Source organism: Daktulosphaira vitifoliae, unplaced genomic scaffold, assembly GCF_025091365.1.
Source record: "Daktulosphaira vitifoliae isolate Bord-2020 unplaced genomic scaffold, ASM2509136v1 Scaffold_4, whole genome shotgun sequence".
NCBI classification, from domain to species: domain Eukaryota; kingdom Metazoa; phylum Arthropoda; class Insecta; order Hemiptera; family Phylloxeridae; genus Daktulosphaira; species Daktulosphaira vitifoliae.
Window position 1 is genome coordinate 25,402,447 of NW_026099575.1, and position 18,146 is coordinate 25,420,592.

The following is an 18,146-nucleotide window of genomic DNA, read 5'->3' on the forward strand; positions in this document are numbered from 1 at the left end:
GTTTTTTACTGTATGTCTATATGTATTGGGCTATTTATTGAGAAAACAACATTGAAGTTATTATTTTTGAATTTCTTGTAAAATTTCCTTTACTTGAGTTTTACTTTTATTATTCTAAGTTAAGAGAAAAAAAAGTTATGAGACATAGATCAGTTATTTCTATTAAATTTGACTCTTCNTTATTTTTATTAAATTTGACTCTTCGACTCAACTTAATAGGCCCGGGGGCACGGGTTAACCTTAACGGATCGGTCTCAAATTTTGCACAGCTCATTTTTTTGACCATTAAAAAAAAATTAAGGGGTAGCGTAAAAAAAAAAAAGACATTCGAATTTTGAGGGCCACCCTAATACACATACTCTATTACATATATTTGTATACAAATATTTAGAAATCGAGAGTTTAAAATTAATTATTATAATATTGAAGTGAAATTACTTAAATGGCGAAGGAAAGAACTAGTATACGAGGATATGTGTTTTGTGATTTTCCGACCCCACTATAAAAATATGTGATTTTTTCGAATAAATGAGCGTGAGATCGTTGATAAAGTCATAGTGTAATCAAAAACCATCAGCTCTAAGAAGAAGACTACTCTATGAACTCTAAGTTTAATGAACATAGATTGTCATAATCTCTATTGTTATTAAATTTATAATTATGTTTTAAGAAAGAGAAGAAGAAATGTGCGATGAAAATGGTGGTCCAACATTTTTCAATACAACAGTGTTTACCCAAGAAAATATTATAGTTGGGCTTCACAATGGCCGAAACCCAATGACGTCAGAAAATTAACCTACATTAACGTATACAATAACGTTTACACATTAACAAAAAAAGTCTATTAACAAACGCAGTAATGTAACTTAATAATCAAAAAGAATTTGATAAAATATTATTATTATAAATATTTTCTCTTTAATTACAAAATAACTGAATTTTTATGAAATAGTTTAATATTGTACATATTTATTGATTTACTTTAATATCATATTAATGATCACCTTATGATGAGTTTCATCATTACCTCCCCTTCTATGTAGGGGTAAACCGCTGATCTACTGTTTTAACACATATGTTAGTCAAGGAAGGGGGTTCTCTATGGCCAAAGGCATACACATCACATAGCTATAGTTGAGTTTCGTTGGATTAATAGCCGCCGTCGCCGCTTGATTACACCTTTCATTTTTCTGCATTGAAATATTTTCACATATTTCTAAAATTATGCAATTTTCAAAATCTCTCAAATTTTCTATAATATATCAAGGTATATTGTATGATGTTCCATTTACCTAAGTATCTACATGTACCATAGTATAACAAAACGCTAACTAGGAACGAGCAACATCGACCTTTCACCATATCTCCCCGGCAGTTTATAGCTACCGTTTACCTATGGTAGGGTAAACCCACATCATGTGTGTTAGGGGGGTATCCAGCTCATATATTATATACCTACTATTCAAATTAGTTTATAAAATATCTTAATTTATAGTCTTAAGAAATATATCGATGTTTTTGAGAGACAAAATTTTTCATTTGCATTTGTTATAGTATGAAACAATTAGAGTCTAGGTGACCTATTTTTAGATATACGTAAAAAAAATTGAAATTCTCTCCTATAAGTAAAGATCTTATTTTAGAATAACCTAACCAACCCTACCTTATTTACAGTAAGTAAATAACCTCATTTGTGAAAAAAAATAAGTCACGTCTTTTCTTTTTGTTCAACATTGTGTACCTAGGATTAAGTGTGACAAAAGACTAAAAAAATGGCGGGACTTTAGCTACCGTAGACTTAAAATTCTACTTAAGCCCATAATTAATGGTGATTGAATGCAACAGTTATTAATTTTGTAAAATTTAAATAATTTTATATACAGGGTGATTTTTTTATCATAACCCCTCAAATACTTGCAGAATAATAATAATTTAAACATTTATTTTTTTTATGATCTTTAGTTACACATTATTCTTGAATTTTTAACTATGTAATACTTTTTAAGTTCAGCCCTTATGACTTAGAGGGGGGTCAACTTTGATTTTTTAAATGGTAACACATATTTTTAATTTAATAAAATGTTTGAGTTTTTAATTTAATGGTAAATGGCATTTGAATTTTTAATATAACTTAATTCGTTTATTAGATATAATCATTTAAAGTTTCAAATTTTTGAGTTAATATATAGGTATAATACACAGGGGATTACAAATATAGGTAGTTAATTGGATTTTTATGACATTGCTGTCTCAGTCACGGATTGTTTATTATCAATGATAGTAAGGCACATTGTTATGAGTTTATAAATACACTAACTGACAATACAGAAAGTATATCTATTGATAATCATAATTGATAATAAACAATCCGTGACTGAGACAGCAATGTCATAAAAATCCAATTAACTACCTGTATTTACAATCCCATGTGTATTATACATGTATATTAACTCAAAATGTTGAAACTTTAAATGTTTATATCTAATAAGCTAATAAAGTTATATTAAAAATTCAAATGCCATTTACCATTAAATTAAAAACTCAAACATTTTATTAAATTAAAAATATGTGTTACCATTTAAAAAATCAAAGTTGACCCCCCTCTAAGGCATAAGGGATGAACTTAAAAAGTATTACATAGTTAAAAATTCAAGAATAATGTGTAACTAAAGATAATAAAACAAAAAAAGGTTTAAATTATTATTATTCTGCGAGTAATTGAGTGGGTTATGATAAAAAAATCACCCTGTATAACAAACGGTGAAAATGTTTAAAACAGTACGTAAAAAAATCTTCACATAAGCAATAATATACATTGACAATTGTTATGACGTTTTAAAATTCGTAAATGTCTACTTACCAGTTTTTGTTATTTTATAAGAAATTATTATCTGCTTTATATAGGAGCTACTGAAATTAAATGATTTACTTAATACAAATGACGACTTATGTTATAACTAATATATATTTAAAATTAAAAAGTGTGCAAGTATAAAATATAGTAATGTTTGCCAACTTTATATGGAAATATTTTCAAATATATTAAACTACATGAAAATTATTTTTCAAAAATAAATTAAATGAACATATGTGTTTGCTTTAAATTGAATATTTTTAAAAGAACAATATAATAATTTTATTTTATGACGTACAATTTTAACTAAATTTTTATTTAGATTATTGGATTACTATGTAGGATTTTTGAATAAAATTGAATTGGGGAAATGGTTGTTTTTGTTATTTTATAATTTATTATTCCTATAATTTGTTTCGTGAATATGAAATATACTAGATTATGTACTGAAAAAATAAATCTAATAATTATCAAGAAACATACTTTAAGTGGTCATTAGGTTAATTTTCCCTTTTAAATATTTTTATAATTCATTTTTTTTTTTTTTTTTTTATTACTTATTAGATCAATTTAAAAATATATAATACAATTTTTAATTTTTACTATTAATTCTCGTCTTTTTTAGTTGAGGAATACATTTTTCAAGCATAGTCTACATTAAGCTAAGGTGTGACAACTTAACCCATTAAAAAAATCATGTTGCTTCAAGCGTGTGGCATGATGTCGAATTTGACTTTTTTTTTAATAAATTTATAGACTTCAAAATGATTAATATTAATTAATTATATTTTTTCAATTAGTCTCAATATTCAAGTATTTCTATTTAAATTTGACGTTTTTATGGTGAATAATTTTTTTAAAAGATTCAATTAAACTTAAGGATGTCAAATTGCTCCATCTGTCCTATTTTTGAACATTATTTATTTGACATACTTTTTATTAAAATTGGACAATTTCCTCTTATATAGAGGACGTTTAAAACTTGAAACAATGTATAAAAAATAGAACTTTTTCAATTTAACTTTTGAAAATGGAAATACTGCGTCCTTTAAAGATATACCAAATAAAAGCTTATGCCATGTACTATAAATTTTAAAAAAATTATGTCCCGACGACCTATCTTCTATGCACAAACAGCTGTCGTAATTAAAAACCTGCTATTTTTGTGTTAAAATTTTCGATTTTCGATTCTATATTTTTAACTTTAAATTAGTATAACTTTTTAAAAAATGTATCGATCAATATAATTTTTTTTTATATAAACACTTTATGTTTACTTCTTTCATTTGATATTCTTCTTTTAAAAATTGGATCATTTAATCATAAGTAACTTCTGAATATTTCAATTTTTAAACACCAAAAGAAACTAAAAAATGATTACTATTATTCCTATTTCAGTTATCTATTACGAAAAAAATGCCAAAAAATATTTAGCTTTTCTGATAAATTTACAATAAATAATAATTATAAAACTTTCTGACTGCATATTGATCTTAACGATAAAATTTTTTTAATTGTCATAAAATTTTCCATTTAATGATGTCAATGTCAAACTTGCCAATTGAGCTAAAAGTTATGGTAAAATAAATTATTTCTAGCTTCGATGCGAAGCTGAGAAGGTATTAATTTTACTATGTGTTTTTTTTTTTTTTTTTATTTTTTGTGTCAGTGAACGCTCAATCTCATCTCTCGCTGGACCGATTTTGATGAACAATATGTCAAAAGATCACAAATCGTATCTAGTCGAAGACATTACCCCCAAAAATTACAAATTTAAAAATCGCTAATTTTCGATATTTTTTCAATTTTTTTTACTTAAAAGTGCCATAACTTTTTTAAAAATGATCGAATCAATATAATTTTTTTTTATAAATACCTTAGATATTTACCTATTAATTTATATATTTTTGTGAACATTTAACCCTTTAACAGCCCACAGGAAGTGTTTCAAAATGGTAACTTTTTTACAAAACATTAACTTTATCAACTTAACTTTTGAAAATGTTCCGGAAAGACTGACATTTTTATATATACCTTAAATTAAAGATAATGTAATATACTTTAATTTGAAAAAAAAAATTTGACCTCTGGACTGTCTTCATGGTGAAAATGACTACCGTATGCAAAAATATGCTATTTTTCTGAAAAAATTCTTGATATTATATTTTACATTTTTTAACATTCTGATGCTATAACTTTTTAAAAAATACACGAATCAATTCTATTCTTTAACAATAAATACTTTATATATACTTCTTTCATTCGACATACTTTTTTTTTAAATTGGACCTTTTCCCTTTATACACAAACCTTTTTAAACCTTTTAAAATGCGTATAGAAAGTAGAACTTTTTCAACTTAACTTTTGAAAATGTTCCGGAAATACTGACACTTTTATATATATCTTAAATTAAAGCTTATGTAATATACTTTAATTTGAAAAAAAAAAATTGACCTCTGGACTGTCTTCATGGTGAAAATGACTACCGTATGCAAAAATATGCTATTTTTCTGAAAAAATTCTTGATATTATATTTTACATTTTTTAACATTCTGATGCTATAACTTTTTAAAAAATACACGAATCAATTCTATTCTTTAACAATAAATACTTTATATATACTTCTTTCATTCGACATACTTTTTTTTTAAATTGGACCTTTTCCCTTTATACACAAACCTTTTTAAACCTTTTAAAATGCGTATAGAAAGTAGAACTTTTTCAACTTAACTTTTGAAAATGTTCCGGAAATACTGACACTTTTATATATATCTTAAATTAAAGTTTATATTAAAGTAATATAATTTAATTTAAAAAAAAAAAATTTGACCTTTGGATTTGTCTTCAAAAATGACTACCGTATTCAAAAATATATTATTTTTGTGTTAAAATTCTGGGATTTGTATTTTATTTTATTTTAAAATACCTGTCAAGGGGAGTACAGATTTTTATAAATATTATATAAATAAAAAATTGATATAGCATAGAAAGTTAAATTTTTTTTTACTTTTTGGAGTCGAGAAAAATAGTTTTGAAATTTGAATTAGCTTAAATAGCCAATTTTTTCAGCCGACGTTAGCAACGTACGGTTGCTGAGTCGGTCAAACTTGTGTTTCATGCGTTTGGGGTACAAGGTTCCAACCCGCATATGGCAATTAAATTTTTTCCTAATTCTTTTTAAGTTAGAATAGATTTTCTACTGTTTTGATTTTTATCTCATTTATAAATAAATGACTTCAATAAAGATCAAGGATCCCATCACTGTAATCGCCATTTGCAAGAAAAAATTTCTTATTCATATTAAAATTATTTTACTATATTTTATGTTTTAGCTTCGATACAAAGATGAGAAGATATTTTTTTGTGACTATCATTTATTTTCTCTACTCTAACTTGACCTACTTTTTTCAACAATACGTCAAATAACTACAATTCGTATCTAGTTGAAGATATTACCATCAAAAATTGAAAAAAAATTCTAATTTATCAATTAAACAGTTAATTATTACATGTTCTCCATAAAGACAATTAAAATCATTCAATTTTAATGTTTTCAAAGTACTTATTGACGAATGAAGTTTGATATAATAGGTTTCAACTACAAAATTAAATCATTTTACTTTGTTATTTAATAATTTTTTTACTCTATTTGTGTGTGCTACTACTAGACTATTATATTCCAAATTTTTTGGTAACATGTTGCTGTATAAATCATATCTAAAAAAAAGGATTGTTAGTTTCTCCTGAATTAATAATGGATTTTTATAATTATAATCAAATTTTATTATACGCTTAATTGAGTCAATCTTTTTAACGACTTTGTTTTGATTGGTTCATTTAGTTAAAGTAAATCATTAAAATTAATTATGTTCTGAACATTTCAATTGCAGAATCATTTCAAACACCAAAAGTTACTAGGTAATTATTACTATAAATTCTATTTAAGTTATCTATTACGATAAAAATGCAAAAAAATATTGAGCTTTTCTGATAAATTTACAATAAATGGTAATTATAAAACTTTCTGACTGCATATTGATCTTAACGATACAATTTCTTTAATTCTCATAAAATTTTCTATTTAAAGATAAAGCCAGTCAACGAATAAATAATTTTGGCGAATAGCGGAAAAAATCTACTAAATTTTTTTTTTTAAAGTAGGAAATTGGTGGATTATTCCAAAAGCAACATCAACTCTTATTTCTTTAATTATATCCTGATTAGTAGTTCTTTGATTTTAAAATATAATATATGAATAAATACTAATTATAGTTTTTAAATTTAGTATGAAATTGTTATTCAATAATTTAATATTGTAATTTATACGAAGAAGAAATCATAAAATAAAAAGTGGTTATATTTTGCTTCACCTATATGTGTATAAAAATTTAAATGGCTTGATGCAATTTTTTTCAATAAAAACTGTTTGTTACTATAAATAAATGCACTGGACTACAAGGAACTTTCATCAGAATTAAAATATACTTTTTTAAATCAACTTTTCGCGCCGTTTTCAAATCTGTAATAAGACTTTTTTTTCACTTCTAATTTTTTATATTATCTATACTAATTACATATAAAATAATAATTAAAAGAAAAAAAAAATTGTTTTCAAATTATTACTGATTTGATTTTTAATATGTTAAAAACAATCAGTCCAAATTTTCATTTTTAACCAATTTTTTGGTTCTTTAAAGTTGATGAAAAATTTTTGATAAAGATTTGTTAAAGTTTATAGTAAAAAAAATTGAATATATTAACATAACTTTTTTAAGCTCAATTACAAGTTTAAAATTATCATCTAGGCCAGTCAACAAAGGAAAAATGGCAGAAAAAATTCCCAACCAAATTTTTTTTTTTTAATTAAATTAAGATATGTATAATGACATACTAATAGTCCTCATTGATTGGAATTGAGCTTTTTTTTAGTGCCTCGCAAAAGTGCAAAAATATGAGCTTTTTTAATTTTCTCAAAAAATATTTTACTTACAAAAAAAAGTTTCGTACAAAAGTTGTTTAAAAAACAATTATAAACAAAAAAATTACCTTATATTTTTTCGTTTAAACAAATATTTTTCGAGTTAAATTACATTTAATATGTGTACTAAAATTTATTTTCAATTTTTTTCATTTTACGGTTACTTTTTATCATGTTATAATTACATTAGACATAATGTTATATATGCATATGTGTGTATGTGTGAATTTAATTATTTATTGTATCATTAAAGTGTAGTGTATATTAATATACAACCGATAGAGTAGGTAATTGATTTGACACTATATTGTTTAAACCCAACTTAATGCTAAATTTTACATTCCCAAACAACAATCATATTATGTCAATTGCCACCGGAATTTCTTTTTCTTTTTCTTTGCCTTAATCCCAACTACTTGGGGTCGGCCACCCTTATCCTAAATTTCTACTTGACACGATCTCCCACATCTTCTACGCTCACGTAAGCTATATACTCACATAGGTCGCATTCAATAACATCCCTCAACCTCTTTTTAGGTCTTCCTCTACCTATTTTTCCTTCAAAATTCTTTTTTTATAACTGTTCTGACAGCTTCCAATTCTTCTATCCTCATAACATGACTAAACCATCTAAGTCTATTTTCTGTCATTATCCACGATTGACGCAACACCTATACTTCCTCTTATATGCTCGTTCGTTATCCTATCTTCTCTAGTCATTCCACTCATCCAACATATTCCAACTTATTACTCTTATTCTCTGCTCTACTTTCTTATCAACCGCCCAACACTATGTACCTTACATCATAGCTGTCCTCACAATTTCATACTAAATTTAATAACTATAATTAGTATTTATTCATATATTATATTTTAAAATCAAAGAACTACCAATTAGGATATAATCAAAAAAATAAGAGTTGATGTTGCTTTTGGAATAATCCACCAATTTTTTTTAATTAAACACTATCTAAAGATTTGCATCGAAACGTTTCTTATGATAGTGATTTTAATCACTGTCAGATATCATCTATACTTGTCCCATTTATGCCTCGACCCCACTGTGCTACCGTTTTTTACTATAAACTTTATAAACTAATAACTATTTACTATAAACTTTTAAACAAAACTTTATCAAAAATTTTTCATCAACTTTAAAGGACCAAAAAAATTAGTTCAAAATGAAATTTTGGACTGATTATTTTTAACATATTAATAATCAAAGTCAGTAATCTTGTGAAACAAATTTTTTTTTCTTTTAATAATTATTTTATATGTAATCAGTAATAATATAAAAAATTAGACGTGAAAAAAAAGTCTAATTACAGATTTGAAAACGGCGCGAAAAGTTGATTAGAGCTGAGATTGAGTGGTAAAAGACACAAAAAAAAATTTTTATTAAAAGAAACAGACATCATAGTAAAATTAATACCATCACAGCTACACATCGAAGCTAAAATTAAACACTGTACGAATCATCATTATTATGGTATAACTTTAGTGGGGTTAAGTTATTTAGATAATTAGTAAGTGGACAACTAATGGTTTGGGTAGCAATTTCAATATATTTAAACGTGTTTTTATTCGATAGTGTTAAAGCTTTCATGGATTGTCTTGTTTTATGTGTTTGGTATTTGATAAATCAAAGACTTGGGTAATATTCTGTACATATAAAGTAATATAATTTAGTTAAAATTTTTTTCTTGAGGAAAATATACAAATAATACGAAATCAAAGCATGAACGATATGTATTCATTTAAAAGCTTAAAATGTTATAAAAATTGTTCAATTATGTAATGAAACAATTTTTTTGGGAAACGGTGTAGCTGAAGAAAATGTTTTCATTATTTTATAATATATATATTATTTATTATGATGTAATTAATTTTTTTCAAAATAATTCTAAAAACACCAGTTTTAGTAAAAAATTTGTTCATTGCGTGAGTTTGAGGAATAGTCACTATTTTAAACTCACGCAACAATAACAATTTTAGGGGCAACCTTTGGGGTTCTCATCTAAAATTTGAAAACTAAAGGAGGTATGGAAGAACTCTGTCCTCCGTGGCAGTTATTCTAATCATTTAAGTAGACGATTTTGTCCCATTTTAGTCTCAGTCATCAATAAGTTAAAAACTTTGTTTTGCTCATAACATTTTTCTGATGAGCAACTCAGTGAAAAATTAATCAGTTAATTAGAGTATGTCATCCCTTGAAAATAGTATTTGCCCTTGCAACAATAGACGTCTGTGGAAAGGAGATTTGTATGCAATGACGTAGCCAGATTTCAATGGTTATTTAATGTTTCATTTAAAGATAAACAATAATAATCCTCCCCAAAAAATGTTTTAGTGTAGTTGCACCGCAAAATTCCTACTCATAAAAATATATTTACTGTAAAATTTATGTTTGTTATAAGCACGAAATGATTTTCTACAAAACATATTTATCATAATTCAGTTATTCTTTTGTATTCGTCGTGTTTAACATACTCATGACGCACATTGGATATCTTTACATATCCAGTACAACATTGATACCGGACAGTATTAAGCCAGGACAGGATCAGTATTGATCAGTAGTACTATCGCAGCGTTGGCTTAGTACACCAACTGTCCTATTGTTTTTCCAGTTAAACTCGGTACTGACTCATTATCGGTCCAATACTGGCAATCGAAACAGAATAGCGTTATCATTTGTGAGTTATACTCAACTATTCAACTCAAAACACCAGAACAGCACCAGTACTAACTGGTCCTAGCGTAGAGCTACACTCTTAGTAAATTTCTGTTTAGAATTATTAGGTATTAAGAATATTGAGATCGTTAAATTTAATATTTAATAAAATTGAGTAGTAAGAAATAATTTTTTACTGCTTTAAATATATATTAGAGTTGAGCATAAATTAATGTTTAAATTGTTTATAGATTAATATCGATTATAATTATCTATTAGTGTTATCCATTTAAATTTATGAATCGATTAATTTGATTATTTTATATTTAATACGATTATTCGATTATAATTTATCAAATAACTGATTATAATTGAATTTTTTTTTTAAATATCGATTATTTTGTGTAATATAATAATCGCATAGCCCTACCCCAGTGGTCTTTCCTTATATGGGGCTCTAATAATTCTAATGACTTGAGGTGCCTAATCTGTTTCAAATTCAGATGTAATATGTCACCGAATTAGTATTAATGTTAAGTCACTGCAGTGACTTAACATTAATATTAAGTTTACTTGCATGGAAGTAATTTTAATTGTTAACGGAAAAATAATAGTTTTAAAATCACTTTAATGAATAATGAAATATGACATTAATTAAGAATATGACTTAATTTTTAAGAAATATTTTATTTCTTAAAAAGAGTTGTCATCGACAGTATGCAGATGATATTTGGTAGCCAATGACCGTAGAGGTAAAAAGAAAGAGACTGGCAAAAAATAATGCATAGATTATAAAATATTATTATTAAGATATAATATTGGGACATAATTTTATTTTTCAATAATTTTTAAATTATATATTCTGTTAAATGTTATTATGCTATTTTATCTTTTTATACTAATTATATACATTTAAAATAACTTATAAAGCCAAAATAATTTTTTTGTTACCAAAACGTTTGGCTTCATCAGGTATGCTATGCAAAGTATTGTAATACATTAGCATTTTACATAAAATTTATTTGCATGCAAGTGATTTTAATTATTAACAGAAAATAAATAAATTTAAAATCAATTTAATGAATAATGAAATACAATATTATTAACAATATGACATATTATATTTTGTACTTAACGCGATTATTTTATAATATTAACTTCAGTAGTAGAAGTCCTGTGTTTATTTATTTTATTTTTTTTTAAATTTTTATGTGATGTAGATGTTGTGACATTATCTCAACATCTTGGGCAGAATCTTGAATTGTGTATTTTGTACAGAATTTTGGATCATACAATAGTAGAATTTCAGTACCAGTTTTCATTGCATAATGTTCGACAGTACATACACTATTCTTACAATAGACAAATTGATCATATATAAGTGGATTTTGTATGTAGTCAAGATAAGCTTTCAATGCGCATTTCTCGACAAAACCATTTTCGCATAATTTTGTTTCATCTAAAAAAACAAAATAGTTATAGTTTTACTCAATAAGAATCCATTAATGAAAATGTTTTATTAATAAAACAAACATATTAATAAATATTATTCATTTAACTTTTAAAGATTAATAAAAATCATTAAAAATCATAAAAAATTGAAGAAAAAAAATGTATTTTAATAATTTATTTCACTATTAATCTATAATTTTGAAAAATAAGTTTATGTTATATTATTGATGATTAATATGTCATGTAATGTGGGCTATAATGTATCTATTAAAGTAAAGTAAGGTACGAAATTTTTTTTTTTATATTAAAGTATATTACATAAGCTTTAATTGAATATATGTATAAAAGTATCTGTTATTCCCAAACACTTTGAATTATTAAGTTGAAAATGGTCTAGTGTCTATTTGCGTGTTTAGAATTTAATCACTCTTTGTGTAAAGGCAAATAGTCCTATTTAAAAAAAAATTATGTCAAATGAAAAAAGTATATAAATAGTATTTATCTTAAAAAAAATGTATTCATCAAAAATTTATAGAAATATAAAGTTAAAAATATAAAATCGATAATTTTAACACAATAATAGTAAGTTTAACAAAAAAAAGTTATACTCAAATATTCAGCTTTTTAATTTTTTTTGAAAAATAAAACTCAAACTCAACTTTTAAAATTCAAAAAATCGGTTAAACAAGATGGAGCAGTTTCAAATTTTGTACAACTCTTACTAACCATTATGAAATAATTTGTAAAAAGTTAAAAATATAATATTTTTTAGTGTAAATATCGCTTAATTATCAATTAATAATTATCTCAAAATTTAGTCAAATTTGGAATCATCATCAAAATTCCACATAAATTCCATATAAAAATTGTAAACAAGAAAATGGCTATTGTCTTGTTCAATCTATGTTTTTTTAATTTTTAATACTTATACTTAAATACTTAATAATTGTTTGATAAATTTTACTTACGAAAATTTTCTGTAAGCATGTTTTCTACTAACGCCTTAATTAAAGCGTAGCGTTTTTCTACTTCGTTAGGGTAGTTTAATATTTCTAAAACTGAAATAAAAGTAAATATTAATTGTTGTATATCCTACAGATTTGATTCACATAAAATATTACCATTAATCATATAAACGTCTTGATTATGAGCTATAAATAAAAGTCCAAATTAAAAATATTTTTTTTAATTGTATTATAAAATTTCTACGTGAATAATAAAATAGTACAATTATTTTTAAAATGTTAAAATATTAAATATATTATATATAAAATATTAAGAAGTTTGTGATAGGAGTATGAGCGTAGAATTTTAGATTTATATTTCAGATACATGATGACATTACTAATAACCGGAATCCCAGTAGATGACAAAACATTGAAAAATGGGTTTTAAATAAAAGAAATAATTATAAATAAAAAAGTTTTACACGTTAAACCAACTTTTATAAGTAAATAAATTATGCAATTCAGTAACGCCCAAAGCCCTTCTTTGGCTTCTTCTTAGTCAGGAGGCTATTAACCCCTCTGCGATTTTACGTGTCATTAACAAAATTATTGTTATTAGACGATAATAATGGATATAGCAAGTGAGTATATAAACATTTTTTTCTGAGGAAGAGGTTGGACAATTTTTTTTTCATTAAAATAGAATTTTATAATATATTTTTTTTTGGCTGTTGAATACATTTTGGATGGGTATCGCACTATTCTAGTCCATGGACGTGTGGATTTTTTCCATGGCTTAAACTGTCGTTAATAATTGTTGCACTATTTGGGATATTTTTCTACTGGTCTCGGGTGATATTTCATTGGCTATTTTAGTGGATATGATTTTTATTATTTAGGATATATTAATTGACTTAGTAAATAAAAGATTTTGGAATAATTATTTTTACAATAAGGAAAAAATGTGTTTTATTTCCAATTGTATTTTATAGAAAATCTAACAAATTAACGTGTCTATATTTTTTATTGTTTAACAATAGATAAAATATAGATATAGTATTACATGTGTTATATTACGTATTACATAATTTACATTATGTATTGAAATATAAATCAATTTACAATTATTATTAAAACGATAACTTACAATTTATGAATAAATTACTTCGAAACGATTTCTCCATTTCCAATCTTCTCTTAAGATTTTCGTCTAAGGTAAAATTATTTATAATCAATTAATTTTATTAGAAACAAACAGGAATTTGAGTTTTTTCTTCATTACCTAATTATATATCAAAAACATTTTTTACTAGGCTCCATCTAGCTGAGGCGTTGCCCCAGACTCGGAGCCTCACGCATTTTTCATGCTTAAGCCTCTTTGGGCCGTTCTCTTAAGTAGGTCACTGATTCTGATAGGAGTACCCAGCTACGCCGGACACAATAATTGTTTTGCACAAAAATTTTTACATCAGAATTAGGGTAACAAACGGAACAAATGCATTTTACTACACCTCTCATAAATTTAAATTCTATTGTCTTCAAAACGTTTGTTTTACAAGCTTATTTCAAAAGTCTTATAGTTTTAAGTTTAAAAGTTATAGCTTTTTTAAGTTGATAAATCGACAAACAAAAATACCTAAATTATCGGTTTTTTTTTTTGTTATTATGGTTTAAAATATAGGTTTAATAAGGGTTTTTAGTAAATGTTTTGCAATATCATGATGGCATAACTATTAAACATTATCAAGAAAAAAATGAAATTCCAAAACAAAAAATAAAAAAAAGTTTTTAAAGAAAATTATGTTATTTTAAAACACGTTATTAAAAAAAAAAAAATTATTTGGTTTTTTGTTATAGTTATGTGAAATTATGATAATATAATTATTATGTAATTTCGCCCCTTGAAAATGTAAATCCGACAAATAGTTTCTACAAAATAATACTTTTTTAAAAATCTGTCATATTAAATATTTAGTGATTAAATCCCATTTAATAATACCCATGCTGAACTACAATTTAGGGCAAAAAAAAAATACCACAATTAGGGTGATTGATAAATATATATATATATTAGGAAGACTCTTATTTTATAAACTTTCATTGATCGATCTCTGTACCCGCCAATTTTTTTCATTTATACATGAAAGTCATTTGGGAAAATTTGGTTTATATAACCTACCGCCTTCAGGTACTGAATCGGTGTTGAATATTCGCTCAAAAGTGTAGTTCTTTAGTTTTTTATCATTATTTTTAAAACTAACCCACTTGGCGTTAAAATGTATATAATATAAAATATAGATTTTAATATTTTCATCAAAAAATGTTTTCACAAAAATATTTTATTAATTTTGATAATTTTACCAAAGACAAATATTGTAGAATATTTAATTTTACATATGTTTTATACGAATCATTGTATTTTAAAATGATTATTTCGAAAGTTCAGAATTATTTATGTTCAAAAAGTGAATTTTAACAAATTCTACTTTTTATTTTTTGAACAAGTAAAATTAATTTTACAAAATTTTTGTAATAACCTTTTTTGAAGAAAATATTGAAGTTTATAATTTATGTTCTATACATTTTTACGCCAAGTGGGTAAGTTTTAAAAATAATGATCAAAAACTGAAAAACTACCTTTTTGAGTGAATATTTAACCCAGATTCAGCACCTGAATGGGTAGGATATATAAACCAAATTTAACGCAAATAATTTTCATATAATAACGAAAAATTGGATGGGTACAAAGNAATTTTCATATATTAACGAAAAATTGGATGGGTACAAAGATCTAACAATAAAAGTTTATAAAATAAGAGCCATCTTAATATAACAACATACTAAGGTTCGCTTAGCTGGGGTTTCACGAGACTGACGCGCCTTTGATGCGTAAGCCACTTTTGAACTTCCCCTTAAGTAGTCCACTGATTCAGGTAGAAATACTCGGCTATATCTGGTACAGTAAGTGTTTTGCAGGAATCAGAATCAATAGAACAAAAATACATTAAACATTTAATTATTAAAATCAGGAAAATTCAAAAAAAAAAAAAAATAGTAAAATGTATTGGGTATAAGGTTGACGTTTGTTACTGAGGTATTCACTTGGGGCGTATCAAATAAACGAATCAAAATAACTTGTGATTAAAATCTCTACCATAAGAAACGCTTCGATGAAAATTTGTAAATGGTGTTTTATTTTAAGAAATTGGTGAATTACTTTAAAAGCAATATCAATTCCTATTTCCTTAATTATATCCTGGTTAGTAGTTATTTGATTTATAATATTTAAATAAATACTTATGATAGTAATTAAATATATTATGAAATTCATATTCAATAATTTAATATTAATAAAATTATAAATAATAGAATTTAATAGTATACGTTTTACTAGGTTTATTAGTTAATGATATTGTACTCTTTCATTTTTATAATTCAAAACGTATTTATTATAAAAGGATGCAATTTTAAAAATATAAGTATTAAAAAGGGATAAAATTTAAGTATTTTTTTTCTTATTCAACCAACCTGTTTCATATTGAATTCGATATCCTACAAAATATATAATGATACAATTAACATGACATTTTTGCTTCGTGTTTAGATTTCTTGCACTAAGTTAAGTTGGGTTAAAAGTTTAAATAGTTTAGAATTGGGTTTGTGTTAATTGTGATTTATATATTTCAGTCATTTTTAGTGCAAATCGACTATAGCCAAAAACGGACGTGACGATGAGATCTTTACTCAAAAAACACCAATATTTTCAAACTATCTAGGAATTACAATTTAGTTTATTTAATATTCGAGAATAATTTTCCGGGGTAAAATGACTGAGTTGTTTCATTTAAAAATAAAACTAAGAGTTAGTTAGTTTTTCTAACATTGGCGAATTATTTTTATGTTTTAATATGTAATAAGATGGATATTTGCAAAAAGTATTGAAATATGATATTTTTGTATTCTGGAATAATACTCTAAATTTTTAACCTGTAATAGTAATAATTTAACTAAAACTATGTTTTCTAAAATACTTCAGATTTTAACTTGTAATGGTAACAATTTAACAGAAATAATTGTTTTAGTTAGTTTTTTTATTTTATTTTTACTATGGTGAACTTGATTATTTCAAATTAATGTTTGCATAATGGCATACCTCTACACGGAAAAAGAATTTCCGCCCATGTATCTGTGAAAAATTTTTTATTAAAATATTAAACCAATTAAAACCCGTTTTAAATATCCAAAAACAAAAATTATTGTGAGTAATCTTATTTTCACATTGCATAATATATTATTGTCAAATTATTGATAGCTAAATTTATCTTGAAATTTAAGCACATAAATTTTTATAAAAATTCGCATTGATAATGATAAACTTTCAAATATTTGCACAATGAATCTATTGAGCTACATATGCAACTTCACTAATAGTCAATTAATGTTTTTTACCTTTGTTATATCAGCATAGTTATCAGACAAGGAAGGTGCAGTATATTCAAAGAAATAGCAGTACAGAAAAAATACCAAAAAAGGTCCATAAAATATTACAAAAAGTTACACGTTGAACATGCAATGAGTAATTTTTACGTTTTTAGCACGAAAATCACATTGGTTTGAATAAATAGAAGAATATTTATTAGTGAAAAAGCTGTTGATGCATATCGTGGTTGTGATTTTAAACGTTTTATGAGGTAAAATTATTATCTATAATTTATATAATAAATAAAATTCAGTTATTTATGATTATATTTTTGTTTTCTGCCAAGAATTATTTCTCGGTGTTCTTAGCTTAAATGGTCTAAATCCTTATGGATTGAAACTGTAGTATCACATTTTAATACATGTAATAATTAATACTTATATTTAATAAAATACATCACCAAATCAGTGTTTTCCCGTGGATAAGATGAGTAATAAAATAATACCCTTACAAAAGATTTAACCTCCCTCTTATGCATTCCATAAAATGCCCACGTAAAAGATTCTATCACATTAACCAATCAAATACAGCAAAAAATATTTCAAGAATCTCACCAGAGATCGCTAAACCAGTTTTGCAGGCTATAAAAAGGCCATTTTCCCCCAATTTCGGGTGGTTCCTCTGCGGCTTCGCTTCCCTTAGTATGGTTTGTTTCGCAGTGATACGATTTCTGAACATCCCTCTAGCGAATACTGGGACGCCTTGCCATTCTATCTATACATCTCTACGGCTCTCTGGAATACTCAACCAAGATACAAAAA

General features: G+C 25.0%; 2 protein-coding genes across 12 annotated transcripts in view; both read right to left on the minus strand.

The window, feature by feature from the left end:
* The window catches only part of LOC126904841 (uncharacterized), a 47,872-nt gene extending 44,869 nt beyond the window's left edge, over positions 1 to 3,003 (minus strand). For all 10 annotated transcript variants that reach the window (XM_050684138.1, XM_050684135.1, XM_050684134.1 and 7 more), the window contains exon 1: positions 2,861 to 3,003. The gene's annotated coding sequence lies outside the window, so the exon portion shown is untranslated. The remainder of the gene's footprint in view (positions 1 to 2,860) is intronic.
* An 8,556-nt stretch (positions 3,004 to 11,559) lies between these two features.
* Positions 11,560 to 18,146, minus strand: part of LOC126904844 (uncharacterized) — an 18,702-nt gene continuing 12,115 nt past the window's right edge. The window contains exons 6-11 of one of the 2 annotated variants that reach the window (XM_050684142.1): positions 17,059 to 17,091; positions 16,434 to 16,457; positions 14,053 to 14,115; positions 13,080 to 13,109; positions 12,927 to 13,010; positions 11,560 to 11,965 (exon numbers count right to left, since the gene is read on the minus strand). In XM_050684142.1, coding sequence (XP_050540099.1) covers positions 11,706 to 11,965; positions 12,927 to 13,010; positions 13,080 to 13,109; positions 14,053 to 14,115; positions 16,434 to 16,457; positions 17,059 to 17,091 — 494 coding nt within the window. In that variant the 3' untranslated portion in view covers positions 11,560 to 11,705. Of the gene's footprint in view, positions 11,966 to 12,926; positions 13,017 to 13,079; positions 13,110 to 14,052; positions 14,116 to 16,433; positions 16,458 to 17,058; positions 17,092 to 18,146 lie in introns of both variants that reach the window. The other variant, XM_050684141.1, reaches the window with a different exon arrangement.